The sequence below is a fragment of the Micrasema longulum genome, unplaced genomic scaffold (genome assembly GCF_059751315.1).
Source record: "Micrasema longulum isolate JH-2025_06_02 unplaced genomic scaffold, ASM5975131v1 h1tg001533l, whole genome shotgun sequence".
NCBI classification, from domain to species: domain Eukaryota; kingdom Metazoa; phylum Arthropoda; class Insecta; order Trichoptera; family Brachycentridae; genus Micrasema; species Micrasema longulum.
The window spans coordinates 147,013-167,964 of record NW_028278716.1 but is presented as its reverse complement, the minus strand read 5'-3'; the positions used below and the strand labels follow the sequence as shown (position 1 = coordinate 167,964).

Below are 20,952 nucleotides of genomic sequence, written 5' to 3'. Positions count from 1 at the left end.
TACGTAATATTATGATAAACATAAGAACTGCTAGATAAATACATTACTTAAAACTATTTACTTAAACATGAAAAAAAATATAGGCATAAATATATATATATGTATATAAATAAATAGGTGTACTTATCAATTTAATTATAATTATATGAATTTATTAAGCACTGAAACATAGCTCGGTTTCGCTCGGGTCAGCTCGGTTCGGCTCGGCTCTTTTCGGCTCTCCTCGGCTTCCTTCGGCGCAGCGGAAGAGGAAGAGTCCAAATTGATCACCGAGGGGTGTACCCACTTTTGCCCGGCGCGCTCGGCTTTGCTCGTATTTTAAGACACTAATTAAAACGTACAACGTATATTCAGACAAAAAAAACACTCGAAAAATGCAAAACAAATAACACAAGCGTGCGCGGCTACGCAAGCTGGACCGGATAGTACAGATAATTTTCATAATTGAGCACTTTCAAAGCGAGATTTTAAAACTGTTTTTGCGAGGCGTTTTTTGATAAACATCGCGTAACGGCTGAGCGAACAGAACTGACTGAACTGACTGAACGTAACGGTGGTTGACGATTTTTTACGTTTCAACAAATTTTCCACTACTACTATTACCACTACCATCACGCCATTTCCCCGTAAGGGTAGTCAGAGAAAATGGACCGCCACACACGGCTATCCTGGCATACTTTCCTAGCTTCTTTCACATTCATACATCTTGTCATACATGCCCATCGGTTCTGTCTGCTTTTGACATGACCAGACTTAAGATTTTGGTTTATCTGATCATGCCACGTCTTCCTATGTCGTCCTCGTCTCACGTTACCGTTCATTTTCGCCATATATACTGGTTTTACCATTCGTTCGTCGTTCATTCGTTCTACGTTACCAAACCATCTCAGAGACCCTTTCTTAATCGTATCAATTATATTCAGATTTATACTCTCGCCTGATTTCATAAATCGTAACCCTGTCATACACATTCGTCTAAGATATCGCATTTCAGCCGCGTTCACTCGGTTTTCATCCTTCCTCTGCCAGTTCCATGTTTTACTTCCATACATAAGTGTTGGGACTAAAACTCAGTTGTAAACTGCTAGTTTAGCTTAGACATATTCTTATTAACAATTACCGTGCTTAGTGCTCCGTTCATTTTGTTGCCCGCATTCACTCTTCTTTTAACATCTTTTTCTAATCTTCCATCTCTTGAAAACATACTTCCCAGATACACAAATCCTTCTACTTGTTCGAGACATTCGTTGTTTACATTTATTGTGCAGTCAGTATCTTTATATGCAGTTATTATGCAGTCACTATCCCTTTCAAATACCATGACTTTTGACTTACTTTCGTTCATCGCCAATTCGCTCTTCAGGCATACATCATACATTCTAGAGACTTTTTGTTGCAAATCAAAAAACAAATTTAAAAAATTGTAATTTAACAGCTGACTTTAGAATGAAATTTTTGCTTAGAGCGATTCATAATTTTTTAAATTATGCACAACTATTTGAAAAACTATAATCTTATGAAAAGGCTAATTCGGTTTTTTTTTTTTCATCTTGATAGAATGATTTAAAGGATAACTGTTGGAATTAATAATTTAGCCAATTATTTTCGCTAATTTTTGCGTGATAAAATGGTTACACTGATGGATTTCTGACGCCACTGGACAAGAATAAAGGGCTTCCGCTCCGCCGCTCGTGTTAAAAAGGTTTTCTCGCTGAACGCCATAAATATCGCATATTTATTTGCCATCTATCGCTTTCCGTATCATCACAAATATTGCGTTTAATTTCTCACAGTGAAGAACACATTACCTGATGATAGTGAGCTGATTCCGATAAGAGACGATAGACTGTAACTTGTTAGTGTTTATTGCAGGTCTATTCAAGAAAAAATAATTTCGGCGAATGGGGAAGTTTAGTGCTTTTTTCGTCCTTTTTTTATTTGTTAATAGACTATTAAACTAAGCTGAAAAAAAACTTTAATTTTTTTATATCGTATTATCAGCCAAAGATTTCTCAATATTTTGTATTTCAATACTATACATGGACTACTGTATGTAAGAGATAGAATGTATGGGTATTGGAGCAAAATTGGATAATTTTTCAGTAAGCTGCTTGTTGTATGCTGATGATTCGGTTCTGTTAGCAAGCAGGAGGATGATTTGCAACAAATAGTCTCTAGAATGTATGCTTGGAGAGCGAATTAGCGATGAACGAAAGTAAGTCAAAAGTGAAGGTGTTTGAAAGGGGAAGTGAGGTTACTGACTGCACAATAAATGTAAACAACAAATGTCTTGAACAAGAAGAAAAATTTGTGTATCTGGGCAGCATATTCTCAAGAGATGGAAGAGTAGAAGAATATGCTGAAAGGAGAGTGAATGCGGGCAACAAAATAAACGGAGCACTAAGCACAGTAATTGCCAACAAAAATATGTTAATCTAAGCTAAAGCGGGGAAATGGCGTGATGGTAGTAGTAGTAGTTGTATTTCTGAAAAAACTCAGTCAGTTCTTCCGATTGGTTCGTTTAAAGTAAGCAAACCGGATATCTTTCACAGCTTTCATACCATTTTTTGGTTAATATGAACTAGTGGCGTTATTCAAAGTAGCGCGTTTTTATCAAAATTCTTTTTATTATTTTTTTCACACATTTTCAAGAAACATTGCGCTACAATTTAGTGCTCTAATTTTTCCGCGCGCAAGAAAACATTTTTTGTATTCAATTTCCCGTAGGGCTAAAGTTCTTCATTGTCAAGCATTTACCCCTTGCTAATAGCAATAATATTATAAATCAACAATATGTTCATATACCACTGATTTTCTCAAAATAAACGGTTTGGGTGGGTAGGAAAACGATTTGAAAGAAAAACGATTATCGAATGATTTGAAAGACCCAACAAATTACTATGAACGTGATTTTGTAATAAAACATAAAAAATATTGAGCATAAATAACAACACTTTATCATCATCTAAAATCAAAGCATCCGTTTTATGAACACAATTGGCAAGATAAGACAGTGGAAATAATCGAAGAGACTTGTTTTGATTTAATGCCTGATAAAAAAACAGAAGATGCCTGATAAAAAAACAGAAGATTTTATTTTATTTCAACTAAAAATCCAATGAATTGTAGGCACATAATCGTTACAATAAAATTTTAAATTAAAATTTTAATAAAAAAATTTAATAAACAATAAAAAAAATTGTTCTTATATTGTAAAATCACAGCTAGAGTATGCATCTGCAGTTTGGAGTCCTGCTTATTACTGCAACTCATAATATGATCTTGAACGAGAAGGTGCAACGAAAGTTTTTAAGATACATTCAATTTCAATTAGGTGTTGTCAGAAATAAATTATAAATCTAATGATTAATTTAAATTTACTATTACTGCTAAGCAGGAGGATAGTAAATGACCTCATTTATACATAATTGAATAATAAAATAGATTGCCTAGAAATGTTAACTTTACTAAACTTTTGTATTTCACATAGACCCACAAGACTAAATTTTTTGTTTTACAGTCATCACCATGGTACTAATTTTTCATTGAATTCACCAATTATTTGCATTTCGCGACTTACAAATCGATACAGTGATGATTAAGATTTATTTCATACCACGCCGCTGATGATCGAGTGTGTTTTGCAAAAGAATTAATTGTTGAAAATTCAAGGAATGATTAGTATCTTACTTTTGTTTTAACTCTTTGCTTTTATGTTTTTATTTATATTTAACATTTATTATTGTATATAACATGATGTACACTTTTAACCTTTCTTTTAAAGCACCATTGTATTTTTTTTCTCTTACTCTCTTTTAAAACTTCTATTTTCTTAAATTTATCTTTCTTTTATATACCTAGGTGAGTATTTAAATTTATTACAGGCGTAACATTTAACGAAACCTTTTTTTAAAATAAATACTGTTAATTATTGTATATTATAAAAAATATATAAATATATATATATACTCGTATATTATGTAATATATACATATATTATGTAATTGTGTAAAAGGCTCATAAAACCGTTAATAAATAAGTAAATTTCTGAAACAGTTATTGATAAATTGTTAACGTTGATAAATTTTAAAATAATAATTGTATCGTTTAAGATTATATTTTTTTAAAATTTATATAGTTATCATAATTTTAATTTTTACTATGTCTGCACGGCCTAAATATTGAGTGAATGAGTTTATATAAAAAAAAACAAATTAATAATAATGTAAAAAAAAACGTACAGGCCCTTCATTCTCATCACAAAATTTATTATTACCTAAAAACTAAAAAAATGCTATGGCAATACGGACTATACATTTTAAAAATTGAAAACCAGTAATTACTTATACATTTTAAAAGACATAATGTGTGATTTTACAAACATACAAAATTATGTAAAATAGGAAACAGCAAAATATTTTTTTGATGCGTTCAATAAAACACAGCTCCGGTAAATATGCTTTCATGCAGTAATATGCATACCTACGTTTTAAAAGTGATGACACTGTTGTTATAGTTACATAATAACAGGTAATATTATAATTTTTTTTTTCATGCTCCGTTGAAAGATGTATCAGTATTTACATACTCTGGAGTGCGTGAAGCGTACGCAAAGCTTTATCTATGTGAAAAATATTTTTGTTTAGTTGTAATTGATTTATAATAATAATATTGATTTATTGAATTGCCGACTTGTTAAGTTAATTTATTTTTTGAAATTTATTTTACATATTAATTTATTTAGCAAATACTTTTTTTTTCAAGATCGATAAATTCAAGAAATGAGCATTGCGTTGGTTTAGACGTGTAAGACGAATGGACAAAGAAAGAACGACTAAAAATCTTTACAATGTGAATGTTGATAGATGCAGAAATAGAGAAAGGCTCAGAAAGACATGGCATGACTAAATTAAACAAATACTTAAAGATGGATATGTCAAAAATCGGAATAATCGGTGCGCGTGCATGAAAAGATCTATGAATGTAGAGGAAGTGAGAGCTGTATGCAAAGATCTATCTTCTCCGCCCATTTCGCTTACGGGAAAATGGCGTGATGGTTTGTTTGTTTGTTTGTTTACAGGTACAATTTAAATAAAATACAACTTAAAAAAATTAAAGCTAAGACAAAAAAATCAAATGATTACTACCTCAAGACAAGACCTCGTCTATCTTGGTGATTGTTTGAGTCTAGAAAGACTCGTGCATAAAGTCCAAGTCTTGTCTCCAAGGAGTTAACAATGCGACATCCCTATAGCATATCGCTCATACTAAGGCTGACAAAAAACAATTTAATTAAATATATTATTTTGTTGTAGACGTGTGAATTACGATAATAACAGCTTATAGTTTAATCAGTTGGGGAATTACACATTTTTTAAATAATATTTATTTGTATATCAGTGGATATGATTATTTTATACCGAGATTAATCGTCACGTTTTATCAGATTAATCAATCCAGTAGATTAAAGACAGTGCAATAAAACCTATATAAAGCAAGATGATTAATTGAGTTACTTATATCAATAATAACGTCAGCATGAAGGTTTTAGTTTTATTGGTGGTAACCCTGTTCGCGTGTGCCTCTGGTAAGTCGAGATTCAAATACATATTTTTAAGTATTTATACAAACTAAAAAGTTAATATTTTATGATGCAAACACTATCAGTAAATTTCACATTTATTACTTTAATTTGTTAATTTATTTGAGAACATTTTATACAATTATTTGAGGAGAATGAGTTTTTGGCAAAAAACTAATTGGGAAAAAGTCGTATTTCAACATTATTAATTTTAAGACGTATTTCCTATTTTACTGATTAAATAACTATGTTTATAAATATAATAAACATATGTTTAACTAATTCTTAAACGGTTATTTTTTTTGCAGCTAAAAAAGTATTTGAAATTACGTATATATAAGTTTTTTTCAAAGAACCTAAATAATGTAATAATAATAATGCAACTGGTTAAAGTATTATGGTGATGTCCAATTATATGCATTTATGTAATTGTGAATATATATGTAAATAGTCATTTGTACGCGTGAATATGTACGTATTTATGTGCATATGTGTATTTACATGTTTATGAATACATTCACGGAGACTAAACCGCTGTGCACGTGCTAACCACGAGCTCACAGCGTGATATCGCATGATTGGGCCATTTTACACCCGGCAAAAATCTACGCGGGATGATAAAATACAATACGGTGGATCGATGTGTATAGTTTTAGAATTACTTATTTATTGAATGCCTGGCAAACGCAAACAACCAGTACACCATGAGACGGATTAATCTCCTGTCAATTTCCTTTTGCAGGATTTTTACCTGAGAGTACTCGCTAAATTTGAGTTATGATTTTGATAAAATTATCATTAAAACCTGTTTGTTAAGTTTAACTGTATTATTTGAATCGGGTTGTGATTCCGTGGCTAGTGTTGCGGACTCATAGATCAGAGGTCCGAGGCTTGAATCCCACTCTACCTCAACTTGATTTCCATTTTATAGTAGTGAGTTATTTACAACTCGTTGAAAATGGTCCTCAAAATTGAAATATTTGGGTAAATTATGAGAACGCTAAAATTTTTATTTTTTAAATAATATATAAACGAGGTGTTTTTATCAATATTTTTTATTAAAATCATTAACTCTGGCGTTTTACTTTTTAAAAAAAATAACAAAATTCGAATACGTGCAAACGAATCTAATAAATCTCCATCCAATATAATTTCACCGTGCTGTTTCGATTTAGATGATATGTGTGAAATATGCTACTTTTCGTCGGATATCACGCGGCTGGTTTGTTTATTTGGAAATTCTTGTAATAATGAACAGACTTTAGAAGTGTTCCGACTCAATACCAATTTTCTCATCTTGAGTCTGGGAAATGTTATAGGCATAAGAAATTATTGGTTGCTTCATTTAAAGCTGTGGCTTTGAATTATTTTAAAAAAATGTGTACATGTGTATTCCATATTCCAATCTCAAAAATATTTTGCCTCCTATAACTCTTAGGGAGTAAATTCTAGCACTTTACGAATATTTCAATCCATTTTCTCTTTTTTCCATTCTGCGGTCGTGTCCTGTGTAAAATTAGGCGACGAAAGAACAGCATTCGAATTTTTCCTTTCTTCTCCTTCTTTCCATCATCCTTCCAATAATATCCAATATGTATTATTGACCGAAGTTTTATATTTCCAGCGGAGTTCGGACGCATTGTCGGAGGTATTGAGACCACAATTGAAAAGAGGCCTTATCAAGCTTCTCTTCAAACCAAGTCTCTCCTTGGGTCTTACAGTCATAACTGTGGTGCTTCTATTATCAGCACCAAGTTTTTGCTGTCTGCTGGTCACTGCGCACCGTAAGTTACCAATTATTTTCTGTACTTCATTAAAAAAAAAAAACAAATGCTTTAAATAAAACTCAATGGATGAATTTTGCGGGTTGGAATTTTCACATAAAACACTGTACATTTAACACATTCACTACTCTGTATATGTTGAACTTTCATCTGAAAAAATAAAGCTATTTAACGAGTGTCATCTTTTTTACAAAATTACTAAAAATACCATCATCATCATCCCCAACCCAACCTGATGCGTATAGGGCACTGCATTAGAAAACTAAATCTAAATAATCGATAAGGTGATCAGTCTTACGCTTCCAGTGTCACTCCAAGGACAGTTTAAAAACAGATTGAGTGTCAAAATACGGAGTTTTTAAGCAAAACAGAATATATATAATTGATTTGCAATTCTTAAAAAAATAATTATAAGCTTTGTGCTTATAAAAAAAAATGTATGAAAAGTATTTCGAGCAATTTTTAATTATTTAAACAAACCATTCACACCAGGAATTGAACCTGGAACCGTAAACATGGTAGGCAAGTGTACCAACCACTACGCTGAGAGGAGGATTTATCCGCAGTGATTTTCTTTTTAAGAATTTTTACTGCATCGTAGCTATCGAGTCGAAAACGTTCGCCCAGGGTTCGGGTTATTTTTCACACTCAGAACACGGAGATCTTAAATGAATAAAGAATTTTTTTTTAAAGTTACTATTACTTCTACTACTATCACGCCATTTCTCCTTAAGGGTAGGCAGATACAATGGACTTTCACACACGTCTGTTCTAGCCTGCATTCCTAGCTTCTTCCACATTCATTCATCTTGTCATATATGCCCTTTGGTTCTGTCTACTTTTGACATAACCGGACTGACTTTTTTTTGTTTATTCAGATCAGTCATGCTACGTCTTTCTTGGTTGTTCTTATCCACGTAACCGTTATTTCTTGCTATATATTTATATATTTGTTTTACCATTCTTTCGACATCCATTCGTTCTACATGACTAAACCATCTCAGAGACTCTTTTTTAATCTTATCAATTCGATGAATTAAAATTATTCAAATAAATTCGTAGTTCTAATCAATTGCAAAATACTGTCAATAATGTATTTTTATTTTTTAGAACAACAACTACAAACTCATATGCTCGCGTAGGAACAACTTCAGCTCTCACAGGCGGTCAGCTTCTCAAGGTTGACAAGTATACCGTCCACCCACAATATTCAAGAAACACCCTTGACTATGACTTCTCCATTGTTTCCTTTGCCAACGGAGAAGAGATCGTTCTTGGACCTGTGGTGAAGATAATTCCACTCACAAGCGGAGAAAATCCAGCTGTTGGATCTTCCATCACAGTCTCAGGATGGGGAGTTACTTCCGTAAGTAAATTTATAAAATGCTCCTACCATAGAAGATATTTAATTTTTATTTATTTGTCGATTGGGTCTTGCTAGGTTAATGTCAATTAATAAATCCGATCATATAGTTATATTAAAATCTTTAATTCACACTTGGATGGGCATGAATTACTGAACTATATAAAATTAAATATACCCACAAGAATCTTACGACAAAACTTACGTTTTTATACTGAAAGCCATATAACTTATAATGGTTTTTACTCCGACTCCCATTGAATTCTTCGGTCTGGCAACAAATATCCCATTCTTTATTTATTTTTATTTATTCATATAAAGATACATATAACAAAAAAAAAATAACGTATCCCTAACTCTCTGAGGCTAAAAGCCCTGTGTTGAGTTGGGATACAACATAATGGAAAATGGAAGCATGCGTATTCGTAAAGAATACTAATAATAAAAACTATGACTTAAACGTAAATCTTAATAAAAATCTGGACAACATGCTTAATAGCATATAAATATATAAATTTCTCGCAGCAGTCTTTTGCAACGGTCTCTTCCCTTAGACAAAATCTAAACTAGTAAAGTTCATTTTAAAAAAAAACTTTCTGTCTGTGGCAAATGTCTGCCTTAAAACAGGTTATACCTTGTTAGGCAGACTAGAAATAATTGAGAAAAATCTTTTACCTAAGTATGTATGTAGTACATAAAGAAATTATATTTTTTGTTAATAAACCACTATTATTATTATTATTTTGGAGAATTTCATATGTTCATCCAGGGCATTAAGCACTCTTGGGGCCACCAAAAAAAATAATTCTCTCAGTGAAAGTTGTACGTGTTTTTGGTATTAAATATTCAAAATATCACTGAATCAAATTCAACTTTTACAATTTCTCTCCTTTTATTTCCATCTAGCCCAATTTCGTACGAGTATTTATCCAAAATATAACATAAAAGTACTTCCTAAATAGCATATTTTATGGTCTTTTAACAACTTAGGCAAATAATCTATTAAAAATCGATTTTGATTTTCGATATTGCATAATCTAAGTACACGTGTAAAACTTATTTTGTACATAATATTTCGATGGCTCAGTTCCATATAGTGATATGGAACTAGAAATTACTTGTTTTGAGAAATGGCCGACGAAAGTTTCGATAAATCGGAATTGATCCTTAAGTAAAGTATGTAGGTATATATTTCTGGAATCCGAGGATATTTTATTTACTTATTTTTATTTCACTAATAAAAAATAAAAAAATCAATATATTTCAATGAAATATGAACACAATGGTTACTTGTTTTAGGATTTAATTTGCTATGAAAATTTTCCCAACGTTTTAATTAGTTAATATATTAATAGAGCTAGGAGATAGTTAAATTTGACTACACCTGCTCAACAAGATAACACCATTAATTGTGTTTTATTGTGTAAAATAAAGAATTTCAGTGTTTTGATAATGTTTTTTAATTTGTTAAAAGATTAATGTTTTTATATAAATTAATGTTTTTAAAAAAAAACAATATTTACGAATCTCATGATTATTATAATGTTCTTATTTTTACCGCACGTAACAATAAAAAAAAATTGTCAAATTTTCCGCTGGGCTGAACTTCCTCATTGAAAAATAAGGTTTTATAAATATAATGAATAATATAACTCGAAACACTATTTTTTTTATATTTCCCTCAATGGAATCGAGCCATTGGTTTGTCCAACCCACTTAAAAAAATGTCTAATGCCAAATGTAATTGTATCTATTGTGTTGTTATGTATTTAAAGATATGCGGTTATAAAAAACAAACAAACTTAGAAATCTCCATCAAAATAGTTACTAGTAATGTTAGCGAAAAACTTTCAAAAAAGAAATGTAAGATTTCTAATTATACTTTACCAAGTCAAGGGAGAATGCTGAAAGTTTGCGGTGTCAAGTATAATTGACTTCTGTTTTTGAGAGCTTAGAGACGGTTTTGAATTACGCTATTATTTATAAAGAAAGGTTATAAGGTTAAATTTGTTTTGGCATCAATAATTATTCCATTTTTGCTGAAGATATCTTAGTTTGCTTTTTATACGAGTATTCGAGTTTATTATATGCGTGTAGAATTGTATTGACGAAAATCTAGACATTGTGTTTTTTTTAAAGTATGTACTGGTATCTTTGTTGAATTAACTTATATGATAAAATATATCATTATAAGTCTTTTTTGGCACCTAATGGTGCATAGGGCACTGTGTTGTGTAAGAGGTATAATTGAGTATTTGGTTGTAATAGAAAACCTTAAGTATTCCAACAAAAACCTTTTCCATCAATTTAATAGTAATTTCAATATCACATTGACTCAACTCGATTCGATTACTAGAAAAACAGACATCAAATTCATTGTGTAAACAATCTAAAACCTTACTTTTGTTTTCTGTAATCTTGTCAATCTTAATTGAAGAATTATAACCAAATTCTAATATTTGAATTTCGGAAATACATTCATCGCTTTAAAGTTAAATATGCTCACTGGTTTGATCTCTCAATTTCATAACGGAAGTTGCATCCTGCGTTTTACAGATGAGTTTTCTTTGTTTGAAATGCTTAAATTTATTGGTTCTACTCAGATTACGCTCAGATAGAATATAAACTTTATTATTACTAGGTTTAAAGGTAGTCTCCAAATAACGAAACAAGTTAATTTTGTTAAAATCTTCAATTCAAGTAATTCAATTCACTGTCGTAAATATTAAATTCAGTAGGTGTCTTCACCACGAAAATGTCATAGGATACCAATTATTATTTGTATTTTTTCTGTCTTAATCTCCTGTATTAAATGTCGTTAGCGATATGCTGTAAGCAGCATTCCCCGATAGGGTATATTATGTGAACTATCCATGTTAGTGTCGGTTGATTGTATTTGTCACTATTTTAGATATATATTAAAATATCTCTTCACAAGCACTTAAAAAGAGAACTGGGCTTACCAAATTATGCACGTTTTGTTCCTCGGTCACTTTTAAGCACGCATTTTATTAAATACACATTAAAACACGAAAACTAGGCGTTTGTCACAACCCACTTCTGATCTGTTAGAGGTATAATTGAGTATTTAGTTATAAATAAAAACCTTAAGTATTACAAAGGTATTACTATGATATTGCACCATTATATATTCACACTGCTCTCGGTTAGTGCGTCTACCACGTGACCTTCTTCGTGACTTCCCTTCGTCGCCACTTGGGGGCGCTGCCCGCACGATAACTAGTACCACGTAATCCTAGCGTTCACAGCGCTACAAAATGCTCGTAATAGTTGGTACGCCAAATGCAACGTATCTGAATAATTTCTGTTAATGAAGGAATAATGATCAGTCTTAGGCTTCAAGTGTCAGGCCAAGGGCTATAAAATATTCCACCTTCTAAAATAAATATTTCAAATCAACCGTGTCGGGACTCAAACCCGCGACCTCTTGCATGGTAGGCACGCGCGCTGACGCTACACTACGAGGCCGGAAATATGATGAAATGTATTACTTAATATTGTGTTTTTAATGATTAAATGTTTTCTACAGGAATCATCCAGTACTACACCAGCCAATCTTCGTGAAGTAGACCTTCCAGTGTGGGATAATGATAAATGCAAGACAGTCTACTCTTTCATCACCCCAAGGCAAATTTGCTTGGGAGGAACCACAGTAGGAGGCACCAGTGCATGTTTCGTAAGTGTATCTGAATATTTATTTGCAAGTGTGTCCGAAATAAAAATAAACGCTTGAGATATTTCATTAACATCCATCAAACTACATGATAAAAAAATATCGCATGCACATTTTAATTTTTAACGCAATTCGCAAAATATCGTTTTTTAACTCACTGTCAGTGTTCACAGGAAACCACAATATGACAGATCATAAGCCCTGTAGATACCTAGACTTCTATGTTACTTTCTCTAAAATGAGCTTCATCTCTGTTGTAATATGTCAGATGATAGACGTTGCGATGCCGTCCGAAACGTTGCGTCAGCCAAAAGTACTAAAACACACATTACAACCCAAAAGAATAATATAAAGTTAAACCTTAATAAAAGCTTCGAATCTTACAATATGGTGGTCAAACCAGTTTTTTTTAAGTGTTATATATTTTTTTTTAATACTTGCGCTTATGATTTACACCAACATTTAAATTTTGGGGCCATTTTCGACGCGTTATTTAAACTTTCTATAAGAAAATCGAAATGAGGTTGGAGTAAAGTAAAGTTCGAACTTCGGACCCCTGATCCGTGATTCGTAAGACCATAATCCGATAATCGTTGTACTAATTATTTATTTAATTCAACAGCGTCTTTCGAATAAATAAGTCAATGACCTTTATCTGTTTTACGTTCATGTTGATATGAATCGGGTTGTGGTCCCGTGGCAAGTATTTCGGACTCGCGGCTCAAAGGTCCGTGGTTTAGATCCCACTATACCTCAACTTGATTACCATTTTCTAATAGTGAGTTATGTACAACTCGTTGAAAATGACCCTTAAATTTATATATTTGTTTTAATCGTAAGAATGTAAATGTTTCTTTTTAAAAAAAATCTGTTTTCAGAAAAAGTCGATCGGGGACTTGAATAATACAAAATTTACTCTTGTGAATATTATTTTTGTAAATACGCGTGTTTATATGTATATTACACGTGTATAATATGTAAAAGCAAAATTGGAAATAAATAAATTTTATTCTTGTCAGTTTGTTACATAATCACATATATACTAATTTCACAATTACTTTTTTTTTTCAGGGTGATTCCGGTGGCCCAGTCGTGCAAGGATCACCTGTCATCCAGTATGCTCTGGTTTCCGGGGGAAGCAGCTGCAGCAAGCCCGATATTCCTGGAATCTATGCCAGAATTTCAACAGTCAGGCCCTGGATCACCCAGCTGACTGGTGTCTAAGGCATCCAGCGACCTATCAACAAATATTTCAAATAACCACTTCTAAAGAACCCTTAAATAAAAGTATTCAACATCCTTGTACGAATTTTTATCAAATATTATACCTATTTATTTCATCACAATAACAGATTACGAATTACTAACGATAATATCCGTGAACGGACAAGAACGGCCGAAAAGCTTTGGCACGGCTAGTTTAATCAAAACCTTAAGCCTGGTCATGACCGAAGTTAACATCTTTTGAAGAAAGGTTTCTCGAAAAAAAATATTCAATTTAAATAAACTAGAAAAGTATATTTTAATTAACAGAAATAGCGAGATGACACATTTTTAGGATTCTTTTCAAATGTCCACAGTAAAATATAATAAAATTAAGTCCATTGTTAGCACATAAAAATTTTGCGCATACAATCCAAAAACAAAATAATTTATATTCTCTCAGACAGTTGGGCTGCTCTAAAAGCACAGAACTCTATCGAGATCGATTCGAAATTAACCTTAAAGTACCAAAGAGCGCTTAATTGTGTCGGTGAGTGTAACAGTGTGACATTAATTTGGGTACCAGACATTTAAACATCGATGGTAACGAGGCAGCCGATGAACTGGTAAAGCTAAGAGCTGAGACAGCCCCAATAGGCCCTGAACCTTTCTGTGAGTTGCCTTAATGTGTTCCTCATAATGAGCTTAGGTCACGAGCCAGGAAGTACAGTGTAATGTTATTGCAAAGATAGCTTGGTCAGCACCATGCGAAGAAACTGATAAAAGGATCCTCGCACAGTTTTTCTTTTGACCTAATAAAGGTAAGCCAAAATAGAGTGAGGGTTATCACTAGAGCCCTTACAGGGCATTGCAGATTGAACGAACTCTTTGCTAGAATAAACCTTTCCGAATCTTTGAGATATAGATTTTTCAGTGGAGATGAGGAAACACCTGTATGATGTGATATATAACATCATAAAAGGAGCCTCATCCTTGGGGGACCACTGGTTCCTAAGGACGTTAAAAAGCTCGTTCGCTACCTAACAGCCCGATATTTTACGAATCTGGGCTAAGAGGGGGAGATTAAGCAAAATGTTAACTCACGCCTTCCATACTGTAGCCAGGCTTTTTATAGGCTGGGGCTTGGAGAGAGAGAACTATTTACAGGGATCCGTCACAACAGATCTTCACAGGTCGCAGTGACGTCAGGAGCTTGCATAGCACTGACCCCACTACTAAGAATAAAAATAAGTCCATTGTTATTGATGGATTTAAGGTCGCTAGTAGAAAAGTAAAAACACCTGATTCATTTGGATTTATTCCAGATTTACACGGTATCATCGTACATAATATTGCATGGCCACATATAGTGTAGATTTGCAATCAAGCGTTGTTGTATAGTACATAAAGTCCAAAGTAAAAACGAAGTTAACCGTAGGAAACTGGAGTCCATCCAAAGACAAAAGGCCAGCAGGTCATGCGAGGAGTGAAAAATATCGCTGGTACTAGCTCAGGTTCAGCTCAGCTCTTGATTGGCCCACTACGAGTATAGAATAATATTCTTGCTAATCCCAACACTTAAAAATAAAATAAAGACTTATATACAAGCATAAAAATCCAAATTTATAAAATATAAACCTTCTAAGCGAAGTAAATGATAAATGCAACTCGCAAAACAATATTTTTTTATTTTTTAAAACTGGATTGACAATCCCGGAAAATCCCATGTCAAATTGCGCACTGTTGCCATGGATAGTTATTTTATTATTTTTATCTATTCGCAGACTTTTGAAAATGAATGTAACCAATCAATCAATTTATTCCCTAGAATTCACTGCCCTCTTTTTCTCTATTCAATGAAGTGCATATTATTATGTACATCTGGATTATTTTTTTTCAGGACAAACATGCTAAGGCTACCAGATTACAGAGACTTTCTTCGCATCTTTTTTGTTTTCGAGAGCTCGTTACGCGACGAGCAATTTTTCCATGTATTTGTGCCAAAAAGACTTATGTTCTCAGATGCGGTGTACGGTATGTGGTAAGCAAGCTATCTACGAGTATTTGCACCGCGTACGACCACCAGCAACGTCTAACAACATACGTTTCTAGATGAGTATAAAAAACGACCAAAAATTGCTCGTTTTTATGCTCATATTGGGTATAAAAATAAGTTGTTTCCATTTTTTTCCAAATTACGAGAAGAAGAGGACAGAACAAAAAAAAATTGCAACAAATTTTTATTAATATTTATTCATCTTTATCATGTTACAATTGATACATAATCGACTGTATTTTAGTTTTTAAGACAATGCGAAGATTAGCAACTTCGTTTATAGTAAACAATACAAAACATAAATAAATAATTAACATTGGTGATAAAAGTATAGATTAATTCACAAGAGCGTGATTTGGATGCTTTTTAAAATCAAATATCAAGCTTGTAAATAAGGTTTCAATGGGGAAACAGCCCTATTTACGAGTTTTATAGTTTTCAAGCATCTTCTGGAGAGTATGGAATGGAACGGCGCTAGCCACGGCCCAGGCACATAATTCACGTCGATAATAACTATTTTTGCCGCAAAGTTCATAAATTTCGGGATTCCAATATTCGAGCCTACATCCCCGAAAGCCATGCAAGAGGCGATAATAATAATGGAAGCCTTGTGCAAGCATTGTGTTTCTATGGGACAGATAAATAATTGAACTGTGCTGGTTCCATAACATTGACATAATACTTAATATTGCATTAAAACCTAAATAAATACGCAATTACGTAATTATTATTAGAGAGAAATAACGTTATGATCGATAAAGTATTTAAATTTTTACTAGGTATGACTGAGTTAATGACAACGTAGTCAATTTGAATACGCACTTGATTTTAAAGCTGTTAACGAAATAATAAATAAATAAAATATTGTTATGCATTAAACTCTAGGAACGATCTTAAAAAAGAGGTCTCGGGTTTGATTTCCGACATGGTTGATATGAAATATTTATTTACAAAGATGTTTTTACACTAGAATATTTTATAGTCCTTGGACTGGCATCTGAAATGTAAGACTGATCGTCTTACCTTCATGTAACAAAAATTAACAAGATACGCTGCGATTTGTATACCAATGCAGTGCATCATTACTGCAAAAATGCAACGATGATGATGATGAAATTTAAATTTTCAAACTCATGGACCAAAGGTCCCAGGTTTAAATCCCACTCTACCACAATTCGATTTCCATTTTTCCAGCACAAGTTATTTACGACTTTTAGAAAATGGTCTAAAAATTTAAATATTGGAATATAAAGTAAGAACTCTAGCATTTGTCTTTTTATTTGAAAAAAAAAAAAAATAATAGACCTTTAAGATACAAAAAATACAAACAATATAAACATTAATATGGCGACAATTTTTGTCTATTTTAATACCACTGAAATGTTAGAAAAAGTTTGTCGAAAGAATTAAAAATAAATGAATGACCGAGAGTTAATATTTTTTGTTACTGTATAACTTTTTTCCGTTATGATTTATGAAAACAAAACATAAAGATATCAAAAGTGTTAAAAACGATAAAAGAAATATAAGTAATACCGCAATTGCAATACCTTACTAAAATAATAGGTAGATACGTATTATTTTTATTATAAAGATTTGAGTAAGTAATTTTGTATCCAGATTATACTATTCCTATTATTAACAGTCAATTGTTTATAATAACAAAATAATAAGTTAAAGATTCCGATGTAAAACGTCAGTGTGTGGTTGAGGTTCAAAAGAAAATTCCGTAAAAGTTCTCTGTTGCCTTCAACCCTTCAGTCGGTTGGACCAACTTTGCACATTAGCATAGTTAAATTATATGTGAAACGCGCTCCGCTCTACGGACTGGGTAAATAAATAAGCATTAGGGACACAGAAGATCACATAACACGTCCATTATCGGAAAAGAAACAAGAACTTGAGTACTTCCCTCGACTGGGTTGAGCTTACTGCATGAGATAACAAGATACAAGCTACGAAGCCATACGTTTTTGGCCTTCTTTCTCCAAGACACGACCGGTACCAGAAAAGTAGAAAGAGTTACGCAATACCAAAAAATATTTTTATAATGTTTTTTTAATGTTTTTTTTTTGTACAGGCCTTCGACTTACATGCTTTATACGTTTATGATACATGTAATTTATTGTAGTATATTCACACTCATAGTTAAACAGACAGGCTATGTACAGTTGAAACACGCGCTGTGCCAGCGGGTGCACTACAAAATATCGAACCCGCCCTCGTTTTGTTCGGAATATAATTTTCAACCAATAGTTTGATGCTGTATTTTCGCAGTATTCACTGGTTGATAGCATCAAAATGTGGACTGTCGCTCAAGCTACCCCATAAAGAATGCTACGCCTTCGAAATGAAGTAGTTGAATATAATGTAGTGGCAAATAAAAGTCATATTAATTAGCTGGGTGAGTCCTGTAAAAAAAAAATCAAAAATGTTTTAAAAAATAATAAAAATGTAATTTTGTATATAAATAATAAATAAATAAATATATATATATATAGGTTGTCTGTCTACATCATGTTAATATGCATTTACTGCTCACTAGTTCGATCCCATCAATAATGTGATTTTCCAATTTAGTTTCTATTCTTTAGAACTCAAATTGACCATATCGGTCTGTTCAATACCGTTTTAAAGAAAAGTGGCATGGTTGCTGGAATTGCAAATGGGTAATTATTCCTATTTTGAAACAGAGCAATCTTTTGATTTGTTTTCATTGGAGAAACGTAAAACTAGAGTGGACCTTATAGGACAAAAATACAAAAAAAAGTACTTCTAGAAGTTAAGACCAAAACAAACTACGGACAGAGATACTACAATTTACTGACACCTAAGTTTTAATAATGAAAATTTGGAGAGGTAGAAAGTAGCGATTTATCAATTATAGTATCAATTATTCTGCATTGCATCATTTGCATCGCAAGGAGCTTAAAGTTAGGAATAAATGAAAAAAATTCCCGAATTTTATTTTTTGCTAATACGAGTAACTTTTTTATAATTTTAATAGCATTTAAGTCATTCATTTTAGTTGCCTGATGATATAAAAAATATATTTAATGACATTTTAAGTATACGAAAAGAGCAACTTATTTTTATTTTACTAAAAAAATTGGGGTTTTGACTGTTTTGATTTTTCAGTTCTTCGCGAATTTAACTTTTCTTTGAATCAATTGATCCAAAACTTACCACGAAGAAGTGTCGGCAATTTTGATAAAAATGAACTGAGCAAATCTTTGTTTTCAAGTACCGGACTTAACTCTTTAGTGATTTATTAATATTGACATGTATTAGAGACATGCTTAAAACATTGCTAAAAAAACCAACTGGTCTTTAAAGTAAAACTTTTTGAAGGTGTTTACTAGTACCTACTGCAGTAAAATAATTTAGTAAAATCGCACCCACATCAATAAATATTTCCGCTCTTTAAATTCATAAATATCAGCAGTTGGAAAAATCAAAGACGTGCTCATTTAAAATTTATAGAAAAATATTATTATTGCCTTCACAATACAGGCAGTTACTAGATTAAAAGTTTAAAAAAAATACGAGTTATAAAATCAATAAATAAATACGGAGATATAATCTCAAACAAAAGGGAGAATGTACGTTTATTGTTAAGTGATCTCGTAAATCAGCTAACGTTAGAATCATAAGTTATTAAATGCCTAGAATTGCACATTTCCTTCTCAAAATGGTTTTCTTTCACCATTTTTTCAATTGTGTAACTTTGATAAACTATTAAGCGTTTCATTATTATCATCATATGATAACATCGTTAACAATCATGTAATTATGATACGACTGTTTTAAATTAATAAACGATCAGTGTGATTTATATTGTAGATTGTATGGATTATTGGAATTACTTTTTGTTTGACAATATGAAAGTTTAATTGAAAAGAAAATTACTTTTTCCAGATAAAAAGTCAATAACCGGTATCTTTCTAACCTTGGAGTTATGCTCACCAACCTTTATCTCTAGCGCATAGAACGAATGCGTTCTAAGTTTGTGGTTTAGTTTTAGGTTCAACAACAAACGTGTAACGGATGGTTTCGGTTTGCGCTTGCAATTCTCAGGTTAAGTACCTATGGCCTATTGCATGTAACTGAACTGTAGCTAACTTTATGGTTGATAATCAAAGAATTATATTTGCCCCCCGTATGGACCAGTCTAAGTTACCAACAATAACAATAAATGTTTTCGTAATTCGTACATTTAAAGTAAATGGATTTTTCCGACCTAATCACCAGGAATACTTTTTTATCATTAAACATTGTAATAATATTTCGCTAACCCTTAAACAGATTAGGTTTATTCCAATAAAAAAATCCCTGACAAGAGCAAAGAAACATTTCAATGACAAGCCCCGTAGTGCAATTGGCTAGACGGCCAACTGTGAAACTGGCTTCGCGGGTTCGATTCCCGCCAGTTGCAAGGAAGAAATCCAAGAAAGATTTTTTTCTTACTTGTTCTGTGTGTTGTGTATTTTTCATTACTTTCTTACATATCGCCTCTATCCTACCCGCTGACAAGCCTCAAAATAGAGGCTTAGCAGGTTATTTCTTAAAAAAACAAACATAAAGTATTTTTGGTGAAAATGTGGAAGACTTTATATCATAATGATAATTCTGAGATTATGATGAGCATTGGTTTGTATGTTCCTGATAATTACCTAAGACAGCGTCAGCATAGATTGTTTCATATTCCGATATACAGGATCAACCTGCCTATGGTTATGCCTGTTGGAAGGGCTACCCTTATGCTAAAAAACATCGCTCTGGATATTGATCTCTTCCATGTATCCGAAGGGGTTTTCCGGAGCAGGATTCTCCTACTATTTTGACATGAGTCTCTTTCATGTATTTTTTATAATATGTACATATTCAATATATGTTTGTAATGTATATTTTATATTTAAATAAACTAATTAAATCGAATTGAATTTTAAAAACATCATCTTTATTCTATTGTCTACGCCTAATGGTGCATAAGGCTCTGCATTGTTACACGAAATACAACCTGTCTCGATTTTTTTTAGACGATCATAATATAATTAATCTTGCGCTCATTTCCCTAACCGTACCGCATGGCTTATAAGGAACTGTATTAATACAGCAAATGATATGTATGTCAATGTTTTTTTTCCCCTAAATTACTAAGTATTTATTTGACAAACTACAGACCTTCAACGTGCTAGGAGTTTAAGGGTGCTCCGGTGCACCCCCGTCCTGCCTCGCTCAATGAAAAAAATATGAGTAGTTTATGTATTG

General features: G+C 32.2%; 1 protein-coding gene across 1 annotated transcript; it reads left to right on the top strand.

Moving 5' to 3' along the window:
• The first annotated feature begins 5,468 nt into the window (after positions 1-5,468).
• On the top strand, positions 5,469-13,721 carry LOC148274995 (trypsin 5G1-like). The gene is made up of 5 exons (XM_088236323.1): positions 5,469-5,587; positions 7,206-7,365; positions 8,476-8,731; positions 12,279-12,425; positions 13,494-13,721. The coding sequence occupies exons 1-5, from the start codon at positions 5,539-5,541 to the stop codon at positions 13,644-13,646; spliced, it is 765 nt and encodes a 254-aa protein (XP_088092449.1). The 5' UTR covers positions 5,469-5,538; the 3' UTR covers positions 13,647-13,721.
• The last annotated feature ends 7,231 nt before the right edge of the window (positions 13,722-20,952 follow it).